General features: G+C 41.9%; 1 protein-coding gene across 2 annotated transcripts in view; it reads left to right on the top strand.

Moving 5' to 3' along the window:
- The window catches only part of BLZF1 (basic leucine zipper nuclear factor 1), an 80,118-nt gene that overhangs the window by 33,525 nt on the left and 24,661 nt on the right, over nucleotides 1-21,932 (top strand). For both annotated transcript variants that reach the window (XM_078658322.1, XM_078658321.1), the window contains exons 2-5: nucleotides 13,765-13,845; nucleotides 14,917-15,353; nucleotides 18,322-18,521; nucleotides 20,071-20,199. In XM_078658322.1, coding sequence (XP_078514448.1) covers nucleotides 13,818-13,845; nucleotides 14,917-15,353; nucleotides 18,322-18,521; nucleotides 20,071-20,199 — 794 coding nt within the window. In that variant the 5' untranslated portion in view covers nucleotides 13,765-13,817. The remainder of the gene's footprint in view (nucleotides 1-13,764; nucleotides 13,846-14,916; nucleotides 15,354-18,321; nucleotides 18,522-20,070; nucleotides 20,200-21,932) is intronic.

The raw sequence follows: 21,932 nt of genomic DNA, 5'->3' as shown, positions 1-21,932 counted from the left end.
AAAGACATTCAGCTTTCAAAAACGCGAGGCACAGGCTCATTCCTCTTTTACAAGTTATAACACGGCCCTGCTTGTGCCTTGCCCCCTTGGGCCTAACTCCTCTTTTACTGAAGAAGGCATAAGGGTTTTTAAAAAATATAACCTTTCTTTTACTTTTATTTCACTGATGTCACCGTGAAATATTTTCTGTTTCATAATACATAGGTTTAAAAAAAAAATCTTTCTTTTTTTCGTCTTGTGAGCGGACAACAAAACCTGAAAGAGGAAGATACTACGGAGAAGTGTAATATGCAGATCTATTACAGCAGTACAGCTTCAAAGAAATAAGTTACATTTTCTTTCACATTTCTCAGTGGAAATACTTTCCTTGTATTCCTGTTCCCTCCCCTGATATACTCTATTATTTGGCAACTTGGGCCCTCGCGACTCCTATCAGCAATCCTGACTTCTTCACCCATAGACATACACTTAGCAATGTAGTATTCCCTCCCATCTTCATACCTGGTGAATGTATCCCCATTCCCACATTACAACTGCTAGTACTTATTTGACCACTAGTCCTTCCTAAACCACTGCACCAGATACCACTGCTGCTTGACTTTTACTGGACTACAAAACACAGTTGTAATGTAACAGTAACTTTCCTTTGATACAAATGAACTTCGTTTACAACAACCTTTGTACTTTAGATGCTGTTGATGATACTACTCCTAGTAATGGAGAGCCAAGAACTTGTGCAGGACAGGTCTTTAGTGGATATGAATGGCAGGCTATTGTGGAAAGAGGTCACAGTTGCGAGCTGTAACTGAGTCCACACATTGGCCTAACCGAGCTTTCCACAAAAGTAAAAACAGATTTTTAAGGTATCCTTGGTTCACCATTTAGTAGGTAGGCTTGAGTAGCAAAATAATCCTCTAAAGACGCATGTGAGGTGTTCGTATGTAACAAAATTAACCAACAAAAAGATTCAAAATTGGAGTGCAAAGGATATTAAATAAAATCTACGCATTTGATAGGAAGCAGAGGAAACAGTGTTTCAAGTTCTAAGGGAGCAGCCAAAATGTTAATATGTGGAAATCAGACGGGGAGCAAATATGGACAGTCTGCAAGTGCACACCTGAATCTGAAGGGGTTTGCCAGGACAAACCTGCATTCCTATTTGGAAACATTTCTTCATGGTTCCCATGATTAACCTTTTCAGTGAATACATTTCACTTAGATGAAGAAGCTTCCAGATGAACTGTAGTCTTACAAGGTTGGGCCTTTGTTATAATGGTTTTGCAGGATCCCATCCAAAGAGTTCCTATAGTCACCTGAAAACCACAAGGATGGTTCTGGCTCCAGAAAAATAAACGTTTTCCTAAACAAAATTCCAGATTCCCTCTATGTTGGGTGGGGGAGGCAATAGGCAAATAGATGTTGCAGGTGTCTTCAGGACCTGTTTCAATATACCCATCCCATTTAAGTTTCATTATAGGGGATTAACTCCTTGCTCATCATATTCCACCAGTTAACTGGTATTAAAAGTTGGCAGAATTAATTTGGAGATTTTTTATTCCAGGTATCTCAGAATATGGAAGAAAACTCCACAAAAAGGTTCCTCCGTCCCCACAAACCAGTTCGCTAATATTTTGGGAATGTGTTCAGGGTACTGTCTTCCACAGCCCTTTGACAGAAGATAGTCTGGATGGCTCTCCTTGCATTTGCGCCAGCGGGGAAGCAGAAAATGCTATTCTTCTCGGAAGGGCAGTGATTACCTTCTTCTGTTTTTTGAACTCCTTCCCAGTCTTTAACTGAGGCCCAGTGTACCCAAAATTACTTTCTATAGACCAGCATATAAATGAATGGCTCCCCTTAACGAATCCGTAGCTGTTTTCCTAAGTCCTATTTTCAGTGTTCTATGCCTAGTGCTGCAATTTATATTCTGTGAATCTTGCCTCATAGACTTGGAGGTGTGGGTTTGAGCCTAAATTCATACATTTGTAAAAACAGATAATTAAACAAATAGCATCTTTTTTCTTTTAGCCACTTGACCGTGATGGGGAAGAACAAGTACAGGGCCTTATGAATGGTACGATCTTGGCTTATACACGAAAGCTAGTGGGTCATGAGAGCTCCAGTGAATTCACTGGAAAACCAAGCAGAACCTTGAAATCTGAGGAAAGAGTATCAGATTTCAAAATTGCCATGGGTAAAACTATGGAATGCTTTGGGTGCATCTGAATTGGTAACCCAAAGAAATAGAGCTGGATGCATAAATCTAACTCAGCCACTTTCTTAGCAATATTATTCCTAGATGCGTTCAGCAAGATGCATTTCAAGGTTTCGTTCAACAGCATTCAGGTTTGGTTTGAGTCCTGTCGTTTTTTTGCAGATCACAAATAATTTAGCAGACATGGAATTTAATCTGTTAGTTTGATGAACACAAAACCACTTGAAAAAGTGCTGGTTGTGGCAGAATTACTTTACAACACAGCCACACAACACTGCAGATATGCAGCGGGACAAGTGTAGGCCTGTAATACGACTGACTTCTAATGAGCTAGTATTTGATATCTCCCTGTGTTAGCCTGATGACCTGACAATGTCAAGCCAACCCCTTGTAGGCGGGGTGGAAACCATTTTTTACAAAGCAGATTGTGGCTGAACGCCAATCACAACCGAGGTCTGATCGAGAGGTGTGCTTATAAGCGAATACTGTAGGCAGATGGTCATCACGCAGTGGACGTTGAAATATGACTCATAAGTGAGCCTTCTTCATGACAGATGCATCCATACACATCATACTACCTTTTTCCTTTTGCCGATGTAGAACAACATAGCCAAAAAGCCTTTGCAAAACCAAAATAACAGGAATGCCATAGAAAGGCGAGCCCTATTGGCTTTGCCGGTGCTTGTTATCCTAGCTAGAAAGATGGTTAGAAAGTGATTGACACGTATTTCCAGAGGACGCCTAGAAGAAGAAGAAAACTTCAAATTTGTGATTTGACAGTTTTTCTAGTTATCCATATTTAATGTGTGAACAATACAGAACATAGGGAGAACTCCTTGATTTTAACGCTTTTCTGGCACTTCTCCGGGGAACATTCACACACACAAGAAAAATACTAAATATACACTTAAACCATCCTATGTTTTATTGTACCTATGGGCTCATAATGTAAGATTATAACATCTTGTGCCACACCTTTCGCCCATTCCCATAAACATCCCCCTCACTTGGTTCCTCATGACTTTGCCTTAGGTTTTTGCCTAGGCTAATTGTACTCTATGCTGTTTCTTCAGACAGCATCTTTTTTTTAATTCGCCTATTATTCAGTGGTGGCCGCAGTAGTGGCCCGTCCATTGGGGCTGAGGGGCCACACCCCTCCACTTTTCGTCCCTCATGAACTGTCAGGTTGAACAAAGGTCAGCCTGACACACTGTTCACTTTCAGGGTAGGCAGCCAGGAGCCAGACATGCACATTTAGCGCATGCTTCTGGCTGCCTGAGATGAACTTTGCTGGGCTGAGGAAGTCACAGCCCCTGTGGGATGACCTCCTCAGCTCAGCAAAGGTCTCTGAGGCCATCCCCTCATTGACGAGGGGTAGCGTCACTGATTGCCTTGTACCTGGGCACTTCAGTTTTAAGCCCTGAACCGCCCGGGGTCGAATGTCAATCAGTGACACTTCATCACAGAGTCGGGTGGGGTTAGCAGTCTCACTGATCCTATCTCACTTTGTGAGGATGTTGGGACAGCTGCCTTCCCTCAGCCAATGAGGGATGGCAGCAGTCCTAAGCCTCCTGGCGCCTTCGAGGCAGAGCTGGCTGCTGGTAAGTGTTTGTTTTTCTTTTAAACTGTTTGGTGCGTTCGTGCGTGTCCTGTCCGCCCCCCCTCCTTCCAAAACTCCCAGTATTCCCTATCACCCCAAGACATGTATACTCTACTACAAAAGATTGGTGACATGGTCCATCACCTGGTTGCCAGTCAGTAATTGAACCTTTGACTAAGTATGTTGACTTCTTCAATAAAATCGTTTGTGCCGTAAGGGGGGACTTGGTATAACAATTTACCCAACTTCGTTGTCAATGCTAACAGGAATCAATAGTGATATTAAGGGAAATGCTAGATACTTATACCATGCAGGTGACCACTGATTTTTTTGATTGCATATACACATTGAGCACAGAAGAAAAAACTCACCGAATGAACAAAACCGCTGTCATCCAAAATCTGGCCTACTATTGGCAGCCTTGAAGAGTAAATCAATTTAAAATAACACATACTCCCAACACTTTGTGTTAGCCCAGGGTAAGAAAAACACTGCATGTAATGTGCTGGCCTTTCCAGGGAGAGGCTGTATTGAATTAGGACCTGAATTTGCATTCTGAATTACGTATAATGATAGTGTCTTTAGCCATTCTCGCATAAGAGTCCTGGCTGATCTTTCAAAAGAACACACTAAAACCATCTAATTCCTGTGCTATTCAGCCCCCTCTAAGCAGAGATCACCTCTGTTCTGAAGTGCCACTTGAGATGGAAAGTTGTTTTCTACAAAAAAAGCAAGCCTCATTCCTGTGCCAGCCACCGGATCAAGGGAGCATGCAAAGCATTTGAATCTACAGCATGGCATAAGTCTAACCAAATGTCATACATTAATGTATGCAAAGTCTGATTATGTGGAGTAGACTGGCAGACACACATCAGTTGTATGGATTGTATACACTTAAATGAAATTTGTGCTCTATTCACAAAATTGTATAGTAACCAAACAGAGGAAATATTTTTTGACAAAGCAGCCAACACATGGCAGACCCCTGCAATAACATTGGTTAGATCCTAAGAATAATGAGTAGTTGCGAGGAAAAATAAATCCTTCAGATCGTTCTGTCTGAAAAATGGTTGAACATGGATATTCTTAGTGTTTTGTCAAGAGCTAGAAAACTAATCTTGTTTAGTAATTCTGAAGTCTTGCTGTTACCAAAACCAAACTGTCCACCACCCAGTGGGTGAATTGGTCTGGGTTTGTGGCCTCCTGTCTGTAGTTGGACTCTGTTACTCCTGTTTACACCTTTGTGGAGGCATACTTTAGCCTCCCTCTGCCAATCACAAAATGGAGACATGGATTTTTCGAATCTAATGATCATTAGCTTCCCTCCCACGACCAGACCATCCCGATCATCTAAACATCTGCCATGTCTGAATGAGGTGGCCCACTATCTGCTTTCAGAATGGTCATAAGAAGAAGCAGGATAGTCGTGAGGTTGTGGTAGGGCCTCAACTTGCCCTCCCTTAGGCTTTAGGGTCCTCGGACATCCGCCTAAAAGCCATGCAGGTGCGTCAGACTGCGAGGGAGAGCCTTGAAGACTCCATAAGCCTGAGAGTAGTGAACATAGTTCCCTTTACCCTCACACTTAGGGGTACTACAGTAATCACTAGGAATAACTTTTCTAGGGTGCATCAGTCATTACACTTGTCCCACAAGGGGGACACCTGAGGAGTCCCTTATTCCCACGCATGTCTGTGCCACTGAGAGACTCCCCAACATTTCCCTTTGCAAGAATAGCATATGTCAACCTCTGGTAAGATCCCAAGTATCCTCGCTTTGTTCATTCTCACCAGGACTTGTTCTGCATGTGCCCCTGAAGTGGTATTCCTCTGCTGTGAGATCCATGCGATGGTGCGGTAAGGCTGCCAGACAGAACAGGGAAAGGAGCATAGTTGTGTCTATACCCTAATGGTGATGTCTGCCACCTCCAGCCAAGACTTGGCCGCCCCTGTAAGTAAGGAGTAAAACCACTTGCGGCTGTGGTGAGATACTGGTGACATAGTATCTAGGATTATGCCTTTGTGGACATTGTGCTTCCTCGCAGGTCCAAATGAAAGCCTACAAGTGCTGAAACTGTAGGTAGTGCATTGACTACCAATTCTAAATGATAAGATTGATTGATTTTATTATTTATAAAGCGCATTCAAATGAAGTGAATATGGCCCTTTCAGATAGACGCAGTGTCTGGTCTATTGTGGGATGAAGAACATTGTATTTCATAGACTGTCTATACACCCTCCCGAGCATAGGAACGGATAAGGAAAAAGCTAGAAAATTAATTTACCTACAGTCTTTATTGTAAGAAATGGGGTTATTAGTTGAGATGGGTGGAAACCACACTCTGAACACAAATCTTGTTAGGGTAAACCACAAAAGTCACTGAAGTAACCTGTGCTTAACCCTCTGGTAGCTTGCAGGGACACTTCTGGAAGTGTGTTGTGTCCCTGTAGCTCAAACAGGTGGTCAGCCAACTCCCCCCTGGAGTTATTTTTATATACACCCATATGGCGCACACGATTTTACATACAGTAGTATTTGGTAATAATTTAGTCTTAGAACAACGTTTTTCTCTTAGTCTGGATCTTTACGAGTGCTGCATTTCCTTCCAAAATATTCTTCACAAAAGCCAACATATATCTCGTTATCACGAATTCTTTGGGGCTAAAGATACCAAAAAGATAATAAAAGATTGTCTAATCTCAAACGAACTGTAAATCACTAATATACCACCACCATTGACTTCAAAGTGCAACACTTTTCTCATGTGCACACAGTGCGCATAGTGTGAGCAAATATTCACCATTTTACTTCCACAATTGGTCATTACACTTATAAAAATTATTTAACCAAAGAATGTTTGATTTCTTCAGCATTACGTCCATCATTTGTTGTGACAGCACTTTTCGCCCTAAGTGGGATGGGTAGGCCCACGACGTGGGTACCTTGCTCGCTGTGCGACTGGATTCAAGCTAGCCTGGCAGATGAGGTGTCATATACCCAGAAACCGGTCCCAGGATGCTTGTTTCCGGTCCAGGGAGGACCTGGCTTGGCAGTACGAGCTGGACTATTGCCACGAGGAGCAGAGTCAAGACCGATTTGCATATGGCTGGGTTCAAACTGGGGTTGCATAGTGAACAAAAGAACAATGTACTTATCCCAGCTCTCTTGACCGGGGTAGAATGTTTGATTTCTTCAGCATTCTGTCCATCATTTGTTGCTGCAGCAGTTTTTGCCCTAACTGGGATGGGTATGCCCAGACGTGGGTCCCTTTCTCGCTGTGCCACTGAATTCAAGCCAGCCTGGCTGATATGGGGTGATATACCCTGAAACCGGTCTCAGGATGCTTGTTCGCGGTTCAGAGAGGCCACGGCTTGGCAGTTCGATCTGGACTGTTCCCATGAGGAGCAGGGTCAAGACTGATTTGTATATGGCTGGGTCCAAACTGAGGTGGCGTAGTGAGCAAAAGAACGATGCACATAACCCAGATCTCTTGACTGGGGTAGAATGTTTGATTTCTTCCGCATTCCATCCATCATTTGTTGCTGCATCAACTGAATGACACAGCGCTATTTTGAAAACATTTTTATTTACTGATCCAGTATGTCAGAGGCCACTGGTTGCCAGCGAATGGAAGCTGCAGGAATCTACAGAAATGTACACATATTTCAAAATAAATATTAAAAGGACTGCAAGGAGTAGACGAGAAACAGAGGAGTTGGTAAGAGAAGCAACGGGTGAAGGATTAAATAAAAATAAAAACAAAGTTGTGTAGAAGACAGTGAGTAAAGGCAGGGAAAAGCGGCACACTAAGGAGAGCACAACCCTTGCACTCTCATGGAGTAGAAGGCCTCCTAGGGAACCTACCAAAATCATTTTCAGCATTGCTATACCAATTAGAGCATCTACTCAAGTGTATACCACCAGTGAATGAATGCAAAAATAAATGTGTTTTGGGTTGCACTCATGTTGCTGCTCTCTGTACAGAAAAGGCAGAGACTTTGAAAAGCAACCATGTATGCTTTGACCCTAATTGTCATTGCATTGGGTTCTTCAGTGCAAGTGGTCTAGTTAACAAAAACATATCTGTTTTTAGCAGTGTATATCCATCTTGATTGGAGAAAAAAGCTAGTTGTACATTAAACACCTACGACATAACAGGAATGTAATCCCATTACAGAGTGAATACAAGTAGCTATTCAATACAATTCAAGTGTTACTTTTTGGACTGAGCATGTAGAAATTGTAATTGAAGTTTATCAATATTGCCTCCCCTTGGTTAGGTCTTACATCAACGGTTACACTCTTCAGGTACATTTTTGTTGCATTCTGGGAAATCTACAATCAATCCTTGTTGGTCCTGGCCCTTTCTGCCCAGTCACCCTAGATTTTACCCTTCCTTTGCTGAGCCTGTTTTTGTTGGCTTTTAGGACTCTGTGCACTTCTTCCCTACTAACCTGTGGTAAAGAGCGTGTGCTCGCCCTTGAAAACATAGTAAAGTCAGACCCTCCAGAATTTCGCAGTTTGCTGCGAAATCTGCAATTTTGTAAAAATGCCGCAGTTTTTACATAAGTGCCCGCGAAAATGAAGGAATGCAGGGAAAAGGTTTTTACATTTCGATGATAATTCTTCACTTGTGCAGGTAATCAGGGTTCACGTGAAATTATGAGGCGAAATATTTGTAGATGAGGGCACAAAGTGTACTGGTGGACTTCCATGATGCCATTTACATTTTGGTAGCACAGGATGTATAAATGTAAACAGAACTACCAGAGAAATGCGTATGTGGGGAAAGTTATGGAATAAGTTGGTTTAAGAAATTGGTGACACTTCACAACTTGTTAATGTAGAAAAAAAGGTACATCCAGTGATGAGAAAGCTTAGAGGGAAGATGATACAGAGTTGCCCCATCAACAAAATAACACTAGTTAAGAGTGTGAAATACAGATTTCACTAGTGTACAGGGCGCAAAATATCTAGATATTTTTTTCTACAGTGAAACACATATCTGTATTCAGCCACACTGAGAACTATGTTTATTCAAACAGTACTATACTTTGAAGATTTTTCACGGAAAGCCCGCCAGTTCTGGTAAGGTTTAATTCACCACATATCAAAATAAAATGATGAGATAATACACATTTACTAATTCGACATCCAAAACTGTATTGCTGCACAACCATAAAACGATGGTCCAAGCCATTCACTAGCAAGGTCTAAAGCAGGCTTCTCCAACAAGTAGCTCATGAGCTACCAGTAGCTCTACAGCTACATGTAAGTAGCTTACCTGTGTGCAATGCAACATACTAAATGAGAAGATTTGCTAGGCTGAATTAAAATGCACATACCAAAACTGAAAAGTATGTATTTGAAACGAAAATATGTGTATTTTCATAGCTCATGAGCTGATGTTTTGAGAAATGGTTCTATTTGCTAAATTTATTAATTGATTGATGTGTTCAATAACTCATTGGGCAGAATTATTATTAATATTATCTCTTGGTGCCAGGGGTATTGCAGCTATGTCTGGTATGTATTATACATGTAAAGGCATTCCAAATTGGCAAAGCCTTGTTACATTACTGCTGGAAACCCCTCATGAAGCACTGAGGCCGACAACTAACTGCTGGTAATCATGAATGGGGTGGCCACTAAAATAATCTTGTCTGATGTAGTCAGTATAAAAAACACTAATAATGTTAGCAGCTCGGTATGATTTTCATTGCACGGAAGTAGGTCTGCTTACAGAGAAGGTTAGAGACCCCTGGTCTAACGCAGCCCCCACCATGAATAAGGGTTCGGCCCGCTTTAAGGGGACGTGGGCCGACACTAATGTATGTCTGCAGCAGGTAGTGCGGATGTCGGATGGGTAGCTTGTAGTAAAGCATGGCCACACATGCATGCACATGGGGCTGGCTGGTTGGGCACCGCACAGCTGCCTGCACTTTCATGTCCAGGCGCTCCAGGGAATCCGAACGACGTTGGATCCCTTGCAGTGGACAGAACGGAGCAGAAGAGAGCCATTCCCAGAGGACGGGCCGCCAAGGGGATCGTCAAAGCTTCCGGTTCTGAAGCTAGCGGCTGCAGAGCATTATGAATACCTTATACATTAAGTGTCATGCCCGTGGCTCACTAGGGCACGGAATATGCAAAAAGTGTGACTTTGGTGCATACTGGCAAATGTAAAGGGTAGAAATGAGAACAAGCGTCTTAGATTACAGCTGCAAAAATCATATAAAAATTAATGGACGGGGACACATAATAAACATTATGGAAGACACATAATAAACATTGTGGGTGCCAGCAGCCGATCTCTCATTCCTAAGCAGGGAGATAACACGTACACCATCAATCCATGCATCACAAAACTTCTCCAGCAGTTATAAGAGGAACACAAGAGATTTATGAGCTGTTAACATGGGCCAAGCAAACATTCAACGTCGGCCCATATACTCATGTTATACTTCATGTTATAGCAAAGTTGTACTACAATAAATCACGGAAATAGGCTATTTTATTTTTTTCAAGTATATTTATTTCTTGCTAACTCTGTACGTAAAAGCTCAAATAGAAAGCCCTTTTTAATAAACCTTTCAAATTCAGAAGTTGCTTTAATATATGAAAGTATGGTTTGTCTCAACACATCAAGATCTTTTTTAAATACAGTCACATTGGACATGGAAGGTGAGGGGATAACATGGCTAACTAGAGCATGGACGTCAATTCACTAAAATGCTTGGGGTAGTGGAAGGGACATCACATGAAATGACATCACATCAGGGCCGATTTCAAAGTGGAATACTCTGCTAAAACAGTTTCCATTGTTTTAAAGCTGAAAATGAATGATTATGAGTAAAATATAGTGCCGCAACAATGCAGCTAAAATGTCATATTTGTGCCGTTAAATTTGCTAATCCATGCCGCAATGTCCTGGGGGGTCTGTAAAATTACCTTACACCTGATTGGTACATTTTAATTTACTTGTAAGTTTCTAATATTAGGGTACTGCATGCACCCAGGGCATCTAAATTAAATGCTACTAATGGACTGTAACACACATTATGCCACCAACTAAATTAGCTTTTGTCATGTGTCAGGCCTGCCACTGCAGCCTATAGTCCAGTTTTAAATTACCATTTCAACCTGGTAAAGTAAAACTTTTGGGCCTGGAAAAAGGTTTAATACTTATAAGTCACCCCAATACTATGCTATAAATGCTTAGAGGCCAAGATGCATGGTATTTAAAAAGTAGAACATGTGTGCTTACATTTTACATGTCCAGACATGGAAATACTTTTAAAATCATTTTTCACGGTTGCAAGGCCTATCCCTTCCATATACTAATGCCGGAATGCCTTTTTACGGTTAAGTGCTAACTGCAGATTGGGAGCAAATCGAGATATGCGGTTTACATTCAAATTAATTGTATTTTAAAATCCTCTTTAATGGTGAAGTCGGATTTTAAGTATAAAAAGTTTATATTTTCCTGTAGAAACCAAAGTTGCATTTCTGCCCGTGTGACTGGATGGTTCTCCTGTTATGATTTTGTGTATTGCTTCCAGGCATAGGCCCAAAGAATAGCTGCAAGGGGAGTGGTTCTTCCCGATAGGATGACTGGGGAGGAGCTGTACCCTGCCCTGATTACATTTCAAAGGGCCTTGCCTGCAGTCCACATAAAGGAACCTTGCAATTGACACCCTACATAGTTTGGACCAAACCCAGGGGAAGGGGAAAAAGAGCTGACCAGAACCAAGTCAAGAGCCTGGCTGATATGGGGTAATACCCCGAAATCGAACCAAGGATGCTTGTGTCCGGTCCAGGGAGGACTTGGCTTGGCAGTTCTATCCGGACTGTTCCCATGAGGAGCAGGATCAAGACTGATTTTGTATATGGCTGGGGACAAACTGGGGTGGTGTAGTGAGCAACAGAACAATGGATTTAACCCAGATATCTTGACTGGGACTGAATGTTCGAGTCATTCAGCTTTCCGTCCATCATTTGTTGCTGCAGCGTCATTCAGTTGGGAAACACATAAGCGGGTTGACTCTTACACATGCTCGCCTACTGATCGCCACAGCACCAGTAGCACCATGACTCATCGCATCTCAATGTGTTGCAGGTGCTGCACAGCATTGGCACAGTGAGGAGGTCTCAAAGGTGCAACCTATTGGCTTTGCCAGTTTAAAAATTGCTTCTTTAAAAACGCTTTGGTCAAAATTCTCATTTTGCATACTGTAGTGCTGCATATATACTATTAAACCGGCTAAGGCTAATCCAATAATGCGGTCTTTAATAAATCACTACAAAAAGGGGGAGTTTGGCCCAAATTGGGACAAGGGTCAGGCAGGGCCTGAAATGTATGTACATATAGGGAAACCTAACCCTCGTAATCATTCAATGCGTGTCTTAACTTGACGCTAGGATCAAACAATAATTTACTGATGTATGGTCTTTTTTTTATAAACTAGAAATGGAAAGAGTCCCTTCAACGGCCGTATACTTCAATTATGTAAATGCATCAATAAATATCAAAAAACCGTGACAGAAAAAAGGTTATACTAAACAGAAATCATTCAAAAATTGTATTTATTATTTCTCTTTTTTGTAAATATAAATTCATATAAATATTGTTATAAATCAGACAATTCTATAGAAAACACATCTATTGATTACACAAATTCATAAGAAACACAATAGAATCATAAAAATAAGCAACAAGTAAATATATATACCCCATGGTGCCAGACATACAAACCAACTTGCTCTCGTGCTACCAATCATACTACAGTCAAACCTCATACATTGATGGAAGAAGGAACTGGTTTACAATTAGCTAGATCACCAAGCTATAATTGTTCAAGGGCTCCAGAAAAGAAATAACGGCCCTTGTAGCAGGTCTACGCGGTCTTTTTTTTATTAAATTCTCCGCCTGAAGCACTAATTAGCAGCCAAGTGTTTGTAGCGCGTCTATGGCTTTTGGTTCTCGCTACAAAAACAAATATTTAAAAGCACTTGTTAGCAGGGCTTAAAAGCAGAATGAAAAACCATTTAGATATACCATTATTAACGACGAAACCGTTAGAATGAAAGGAAAGCGTACCTTCCACAAGCGGCAAGTGCACTTAATGCGGCGTTCGGCAGGGATGGGGCTCTATGTAAATCATGAGAACAGACTAAATCAAGCCTTGTTTCATTGTTAAGCAGCATGAACTGATGTATCAAACAAGTGTTGCCTTTTGTTTGTCTGTTGTTTTTGAATATTGCTTTATTCATGTGGTATCTGTATGTCTAAAAATGTTTTTGGGTGAGAAATCGAATGTACTTTGATTACATTGTGTCCTTTTATTATGACTTGTGGTAAGAAAATTTGGGCTTTCTTGAAAAGAAAAATTTAATAAAGATCAGACATCAGTAAATTGTTTGATCCTTGCGTCAAGTTAAGACACGTATTGAATGATTACGAGGGCTAGATTTCCCTATATGTCTTTAATAAATCAGCACCAGCATGCATAAATGAGGTTCACTTACTTTCACACATCAAAGCAGACCTATTGGCTTAGCCAATGCTTGTTTCTTTATCTTGCACAGAGGTACAAAGATACCTACCTACCATATGTGTAGAACAAAGAAGACTGCAGACCTAGAGTTTAACAGTCGCTACTGAGAAAAATTGTGAAAGCCAACCTTAAAGGGGATTTTTAATTGATATTAAATCCGATTGGTTGGACTTGCACCTGTATGAGTATTGAATATATTTGTAACGTTCCTGTACCCATTCTTTCCCTACTGGTTGTCCGTTTGAAACACTTTATGCTTTACATGTATGTATTTTCTTCATAAATTACATTCTAGCTAAGAAAATGTTTATCTATCAGTCTCGTCATACCTCCTTTCCTAAACAGTTTCTTGCTGCTGCTGTGTTGATAATATTTAAAAGTATTGCTCATTTCTTTTACAGTGAGCAGTTGTTGGCGTCTTCCACTCAAGGGAAGAGTTTAGTTAGGCATTAAGATGACCGCTGTTCAAGAAACCACAAAAAGTAAGTATTTTAATGATTAACGCGCTTGTGAATTGGGATATGTCTTATGTTTTCACTCCCTCTTCTACAAAATCATAATCACTGTTTTTAATCAGAATATCTGAATAGATATGGATGCATTGTTTAATAACAGTTATCACACATTATTTAACAAATAAAATTGTAATTATTATAACGTTTAGGTGTTCGCTACAGACATCATTTAGCTGTGTGTTGTTGTAGACATATTGTTGACAATGCTAGTACCCTCAGTGGGCTTTGGGTTGGCTTGTTATTCGTTGGGTTTTTCTTCGGTCTCATTCGCTTGCTTCTTATTCATTGGCTTCCCTTCCTTCTGTTTTGAATGTCCCTTTCCTTGAGCTTCTTCACCATCTTTTTGTTTTTTGAGGTCTTGTAACTTTCCTCTGCTTACATTCTGGGAACTACATTTTTTCTTCAGCTTTCTGTGAGCGCATGTGTGTTTTTTTTTAGCTCTGGTATGCTTTCTCAGTACAATACACGCTCCTGCGCTTTTTCTATTACTCTGTATCGCTCCCTTAATGTGCACACCTATGCAACTTTCTCTTTTGTCACTTTTAGGCACCACACCCTCTTTACTGATTGGCACCTTCTCCACTAACCCAGCATCTTGTCTGCATTTACTTCACATCTACCCCTCCCCCAACACCTCTGTCATTGATCCCCACTCTTCTTGTCTTTAGGGAGTGCTTGGCAGCTGCAAATATGCGAGGCAACTCCTTTCCAACCCCTTCCCCACAAGAAAAGTGCATTTTGTTGTTTGTAATTATGGAATCTTTATTTGTATGTACATGTTGTATGTGAAATAATATATGTTAAAGTAGTTAAAAAATCAAAGTTATTGTATGTTCTGAAAATTGTAAATTATTGCCAGGGTGAGTGAATGCTGGGCATGTCAACTTTACAGGTTGTTCAGTCTGGCTTGTGCCTTGATGTTAAGGTGAATCTTGTATGCTCCTCTGTGGTTTCTATAGGAATGGAAACATCTGAACTGCTACTACTCCGAATGAATAGCTGGTAAATAACAATGTTTTCTTCACATGACTGTTCTAGTGCGGACCTCTGCTCCAATCCGTGGCCCTGGAGATGGAATGGAAACAGAGAACCCTTCTAAAGCTGTAGAGACGAGTTCTCCAGTTCACACTCACCACAGTCCTCGAAGGAAAGCTGCACCACCCCCTTCACCTTCCCTCAGTCCCGGGGTGCTCCAGTTTGGGAAAATCCAAAGTGACAAGTCCGTTGAGATTGAAGCTGTAAGGATCGTAGTTCCCAAAGCTTCTATTATCCATACTGTTCCTGGGAAAAGCACATCTTCAGTGGAATATGCCAAGCATCATAAAGCGGAAACATTTGTCCAGGCAGATGGCGTAACTGATCCAAAGAAAGAATTGGCGGATCTGAAAATCACGCTGGAAAAACTCAAATATTCGGAAAAGCGATTATTACAAGATAAAGAAGGTCTGTGCAACCAACTTCGTATACAAACAGAGGTGAGATATTTTGGAAAGTACCTGTGCACATGCATTCATTCATTCATTCATTCATAGGATTTGAGTACAGAGGAGTTGATCTGACAGGCACTGGAGGCCAATTTTAGTTATACTTTGAACTGCAAACTGTCAAACCCAATACAGAGACCTAGAACCTTTTTTAGGTTGGCTGAGATTTTGGCCTTTATTCGATGAAGCAGGCATAACAGATATGTTTAGGGGGCTTTTATTAATGTTCCAGGGTCCCATGAATCCTGAAAGAAAGCAGGCAGTGCATTGCCTTCTTAAGGTCGTTGGACCACCGGTAGTTAACACTACTTTTCTGTTTGCAGAGCGTGGGAACCTTGAAGTGGTGTTGAGTAGCAGGTTTGGGTGGTAGAGATTAGGAAAATGAATCCTTGCGGACGAGTAGCTCTTAGAGCCACTCGTCAGTACGGTGCTGGTTCTCCACTCTTAAAGTGAGAGCGGTGAGCGCAGCATTAAGGTGGGTGGTGATGGAATGGTCAGAGGGTGATGGGGTAGGTGGCAGAAGGCTACATAATAATTCTTCAGTTCAGGTGGGGTGGGGGGGAGGCTTTTGCCACAGGTTGGTGGGGTGGCTGAAAGATGGCCGTTTCTTTTGTTATTTGTTTTTTTATTTGGGGAGTGTTAATTTGAGGGAGGGCAGGTACCCTCAATGGTGTACAAGTTAGGTGTCAGGAGGCGAGGTTTTTAAAACATTTTTTTGGTATGTTATATATCACACCCCTAATACTCGAAGTCCATAATACTTTATTTCCAAGAAATACATTCTTATAGAAATATACACACAATTCATAGAAAATAGACAATATTTTTAAAATAGCTTAAAACAACACTTCAATAATATAGATTTCACCGCCATGTACTTACAGTTTATAGAATTACAAACATATAAACATTAAAATGTCTCCATACCATGATTCAATATAGTTCGCAGCCCAAGATCTCGCATATATTTACAGCACTTTTAAAACACCCCTATTACTCCTTCTGCCCTGCTTATATGTTGGAAGCCGAGGCAGACGATTAGTTTAAATCATATACAGCCTTTAATTATAGATGTGTAACATATGAATAATGGGGATGTTTTTAACCTGCGGCTTCTGAGTCACATCATAGACAACTCGAGCTTCGCTCCCTGTGTCTGTTTGTTGTCACTAAGAACCTCTCTGTGAAAAAGATCCCCATTTTTCAAATGTACCCTACTATTGCTATTCTAAATATTTTCTACCGAGAGTTCTCAAATGATATCAGATAGGAAACAGAAGAATTGTGTCTGTTTTCACTTGGAACCCCAAACACTCTTCCCTTGTTCAGATCGGAGGGGGTTGATTGACGAGGCCCCTTTCCTCCTTCACTTGGACAACATGGGAGGAGTATTAGGGAACTATCACTTTGTAGGACGGTGGTGTCCTCGAAGGCCAGATCTTCCCTGCCCTACAATAATCCTGAACTGCTCATTCTCATTACCCCTGGAGAGTCTGTCGCCCAAAGGGAATATATCTTAGTTATCCGGTTGGTGGTCATCCGTGTTCTGTCATTCTTTGCCTAGGGGTTCAAGTGCCCTAACAAAATATTGGATTATCACAGATATGTCCCAGTCACCATCAAGTGCTCCAGAACCTAAGCAAAAGGCCCTGCACTAAACCATTGCAGTTACCTAGAGATATAAAGTAGGGGTCGGTCTTCCAGGATTCAAGCTCTGTTTAGAATGTGTTTGGTGATGAGAAGAGCAAGCACGCCGAAGGCTTAAGAAAAGGTGGGGATTTAATAAGGCGGATTCAAATAATTGCATTGCTAGGAGGAGGTGATGTTCGTTATGAGTTTCCCTAGAATGTTTCTGGAGCACTGTGGTGTAATTAGTATTTTTCAGTTTAGAACAGTGCTGATTAATTACGGACTTATTCTCTGTGTTTGATTCATGAATTTCTTCTTTAAAGCAAGTGTAGAGGTGGCCCCTTTTCACTGCTTCCAACTTACGTTATCTCCCGGTGTCCCAATGCTACTTTTATATATTTCAAGTTACAGTAAAAGACTTTTCATTTCCATTTAGATGTTACAAAATGCATTACTCAAGACCGTTCTAAGACTCAAAATCAAGTGTCTCCCAGTAAGGGACCTGTTGGATCTGTGTTAAGACAAACTGAGCGGAGTGCCATTCTTGGATAATACTCTGCATTCTTGTACACGTTTTCAGTATTCCGTAAATTCCATCTCGTGTTTGTGCTCATCATAAATACCCCTGGTCACCAAGAATATAGAAAGGACACTAGCACTGTAAAGATTGAGAATTAGGATGAATACAACACAGAGTAAATCCAAAATGTCTGCGATTTTATCATTGTTATAAATGCTGTCTGGCCCATGCACTGTCCTACAAGCCATAGGTCAGTTTAGTTAACCCCATGGCTGCGGCGGTAATTCCGCCGCAGCGCTAGGGGGGAGGGGGGCCGCGCGGTGCCGCCATGCTAATGACGGAACCACTCCGTCACGAGCCTCGGGCGCGCTGTACATGTGACGGAGTGGGTCCGTCACGGCCCGCCCGCTCAGTAGAACGCGCCGCGCAGGCGCGAAATGCGGCGGCAAGGCCGTGACGGAGCCACTCTGTCACCAGCACAGCGCGTCCGTGGCTGGTGACGCAGTGGTTCCATCACCACCATCGATGAAGTTAAAACACTGAAGCCCAGCTTAAGTTCTGGGGGACCCGGTCCAAGCCAAATTTCTGCATTACGGTTAAAGATAATACTATTATTATAGTTGTTCGTTAACAAAATCGTTGCATTTCCTGAAATCCTGTTATGAATCTGGTGCTCATGGTCCTATATGGGAGAAGGCTGAGCTTAAGGTAGGCTTCTTTTTAACATATAATTTTGTTTGATCTACATAGATAATTGTTTTAAGTTTTGAAAGTGATGACCTATTAAACAAATGTTTACTGCAATTACAGGTGAATCGTGAGTTGAAAAAGCTACTTGTTGCATCTGTGGGTGATGATCTGCAGTATCATTTTGAGCGCATGGCTCGAGAAAGAAATCAGATGATTCTAGAGAACGAGGCCCTCGGGAGGAATATGTCACAGCTCTCGGAACAACTGGAGCGAATGTCCATACAGTGTGACGTCTGGCGCAGCAAGTTTCTGGCCAGCAGGTGAGCTGTACCTCCAATTTTAGGTCAAACCTGGACAGTGCCTGCGCTGCTGTGAGGCATGCAGTATTGGAGTATGGTTTTGAAGCACCGCCCACTCCCCCTCCATATTTTTAATTGGCTTGTGTCATTGTCGTTCGTAAACGCTGGCTTCCGAGTCGTTATTAGGCTTGTTAGTAACTCCTTGGTACCGCCTTGTCTGCATTTGTTACCTCCCATAACGAATGGAACTTTTACTTGTCGTGTTACAGGGTTGGCTTTATCTTTGCTGTTAGCACTATTTTGTTTAATGATTTGCCCCTATACCAGCCACTACTTCGCAGCACACTACCCGCTTTTATTTCATTCACTAATAGTGATCCGCTTTAAGTATAGCGTCCGCTTTTTTTTCTTTATTTTAGCAGCGCGGTCCGCTTTAAGTATAGCAGACGCGCGTGCTTATTTTTTGTTTTTATTTGTTTACTAGCGCCCATGCAGCGGTTTCACATTCATGGAGGCTGCACCCCTTTCTTTAGACAAGCTGCATCTAAAGAAAGGTGCGCAGCCACTATTAAAGTGAAAGTGCAGCATTAGCGATTTTGCACACAAAAAAACATGTTTGTCAACTTCACAAAGAGATGCTATTTTTTGTCAAAGCGCCCCTTGCCGCGATTTTACTTTAATGTAGGCCACGCCCCTTTCTTTTGACGCGGCTTGTCTAAAGAAAGGGGCGTGACCTCCATGAATGTGAAAGCGCCGTATGGGTGGTAGTAATTTGCAGTTCAATAGGTCTCGCATTTGTGAGAGTTTAAGCTATTGCATTGCCAATAGCTCACAAACTCTCGTAAATGCGAGTCCTAATGCATTGCTAATGATTGTTCCTCTCTGTGATGATCAAGTTCACCTCTTCCATTGGATTTAAATTCTATTAGTGCATATTCGCCAAAGTAATAAAGCTCGTTCTGGCAAGTCTTTTTAGTATAAGCAGTAATGCGGCTCGTGACGCTTGAATGTCACTGCAGCTGGCCAATAATGAAGCCTAAGTGGGACAGAAGGTTACCAAAATTCTGTTTTTGAGAGGACCTGCAGAGTTGGACGCTGGAGATGAAGCATCCTGTATGGTGGAAGAAACTGTTTTAATGCTAATTCCTTTCTAAATGGAATCTATGACCAGTTTCCATAGTTTTCAGGTTAAGAATGGCAACTTGTCAGACTAATGCAGTTGCAAAAGGAAATGCTACAAATGACTTTGTTTCCTAGTCTTTTCGTAATTTGACTGTATTGTGTAAGTATTGTTGACACACTCCCTGTTACAAACCATTTAACATGGACTCTGCTCCTCAATATTGACATAATTTACTACTTTCAGGCTAACATGCCCTTCTTATGCTAGATAGTTAACCGGATACGGCGGAGAGCTGAAGTTTGGTGCCTCTTAGCTTCCCTTCCTCACACACTCAAGAAGGGCCGTATGACGCTTACTTGAAAGGATTTACATTTAAAAAAAATGTGTTTTATTAGTAACATTAATTAGTGAGCGGTCAGTGATATGTTCCATTGATTTTATTAACAGAGTGATGGCGGATGAGCTGACCAATGCCAGAACAATTCTACAGCGCCAGACAAGAGATGCGCAGGGGGCAATTCAAGATCTGTTGAGTGAACGTGAGCAATTTAGGAATGAGATGACTGAAACGCACAAGTAAGATTTTGTAATGTTTTACTATTGCCCAGCATATCATATTTTAGTCACTTATGTATGTTTAACTTGTAACACAGCTTCTTAACTTTCTTAAGTGGTGTTTATGATCTTTTCTCATCCTTTATTTCTCGTTTGGAGAATGTATAGGTTATGAAATGTGTAGGTGAATGTGATCTTTTAGGAAGTTATTTGTTGGGATGGCAATTCCCCCTACAAGCCTCAGTAGTGCGTACTCGATTCCCCAAGTTCCCCTTACAGCATATTTGTCGTTTGATTTTTCACCTCCGTGCACATATTATTGTGCGTCCCGTAGGCCTTCTGTGGTCTGGAGGGACAGACCAAGTCTACCCATCTTTTCTGAGAGTGTCTACTGTCTTATCACTGGGCTGAGAAGAACGGGTTGTCGTGACAACAACTTTTATAGTAGAAGGAACACACATTTGTCCCTGTTGCCTTCAGTGGGAGAGTTGCCTACTGGCCTCACCCATTTTAAAAGGTCTTCCAGTCAGACCCCTCACTTCATCCATATGGGACATGGGTTGTCCAGGTACATGTGCTGCATATCATTAAAGCAGAGTGAGTGGGATTGGAGTATGTATTTGTTGCTTTACTATGTGCAGGATCCTGTGTATGGCTGGCAGGACAGCTTGAGGATGAGACTGGCAGAGGGGGTGTTATTTGGTGCTAAACCAGACACCTTGCTAGGCCACTGTGAGTGGAGACGGAGAACAGGACCCTGTTTGAAATACAGCGACAGCCCAGCTCCTTCTAGTCGTATTTTTCACTAGAGTTGTGCTGCAGGCAGTTTTGTGTAGTCACCAGGTAAGGAAGGTCTTTCTCCTTTTGTAACATTATTGTACAGGCTCTGACAGGAAATACCGAGCTCTCCCTCACTGAAGTCAGTTCAGCGGCTGGAGAGATATTGTCTAACTGCTCAGGAGCCAAAATTCTGTCCTCTGCAGCGGTTTAGAGCCTCAAACTGTGGGTAGGTCCTCTCACTTGGGAACATCCATCATTCACCTCCAGTGGTCCCAAGGATCCAGGTGCATGGCCCTTTATGGAAATTGTAATCCGCCAATGAACTCCCACCTTCACACCCCTGGGTGTGCCCTGGATGCCCTTCTGGCTCCCCAGGGATTGATCCTGCATAGGCCCTGTATTGCTGGTGGGATTCTTTGTCCAGCATGACCCTGGTGAAAGGTCACAGAGAAATACGGAGGATCCCATGGCGAGAGTCCGCCCCCACTGGCATTCTTTTTTCCAGTGGCGCGTGGCTGCTCCCTGCAACCACTGAAAGCCTCTCTGGCAGCATTAAGTACAAGGAGGCAATCCCTCTATGCCCTCCATAGGTCACCTAAGAGTTGACTACCTGACTACCCTGGTTAATATTCACTATTTAGTCTTACCATCTTCTAGAACCTGAAGTCATACTTTCGGATGTTACTGTTTGATGTATGTAGAGTTTTAAGTATTTTTTAAAAAATGTAAATGAAAGTACTTGCTGGGCCTCAGTTTATTAACTGTTGCCAGTATGCTAATTGAGTTTTGAATTGGTAGCCTGCACTACTTCCTTATGCAAGACCTGGTTTTCTCGGCCTAATTTCCTCAAGGATCTAATGCTAAAGGGGTATACTTGGTGCTGCGTTTGCGCCCTTTAGTAATGCGTCCCCAGGACAACAGAGGCATAAGGCCCCAATTGGTACAGTTGTAGTAAAGCAACCCTGTCTGTCTTG

This window comes from Lissotriton helveticus, chromosome 8, assembly GCF_964261635.1.
Source record: "Lissotriton helveticus chromosome 8, aLisHel1.1, whole genome shotgun sequence".
In the NCBI taxonomy this organism is placed as follows: domain Eukaryota; kingdom Metazoa; phylum Chordata; class Amphibia; order Caudata; family Salamandridae; genus Lissotriton; species Lissotriton helveticus.
The sequence above is the reverse complement of the archived record's forward strand: the minus strand, read 5'-3'. Positions and strand labels throughout refer to the sequence as shown.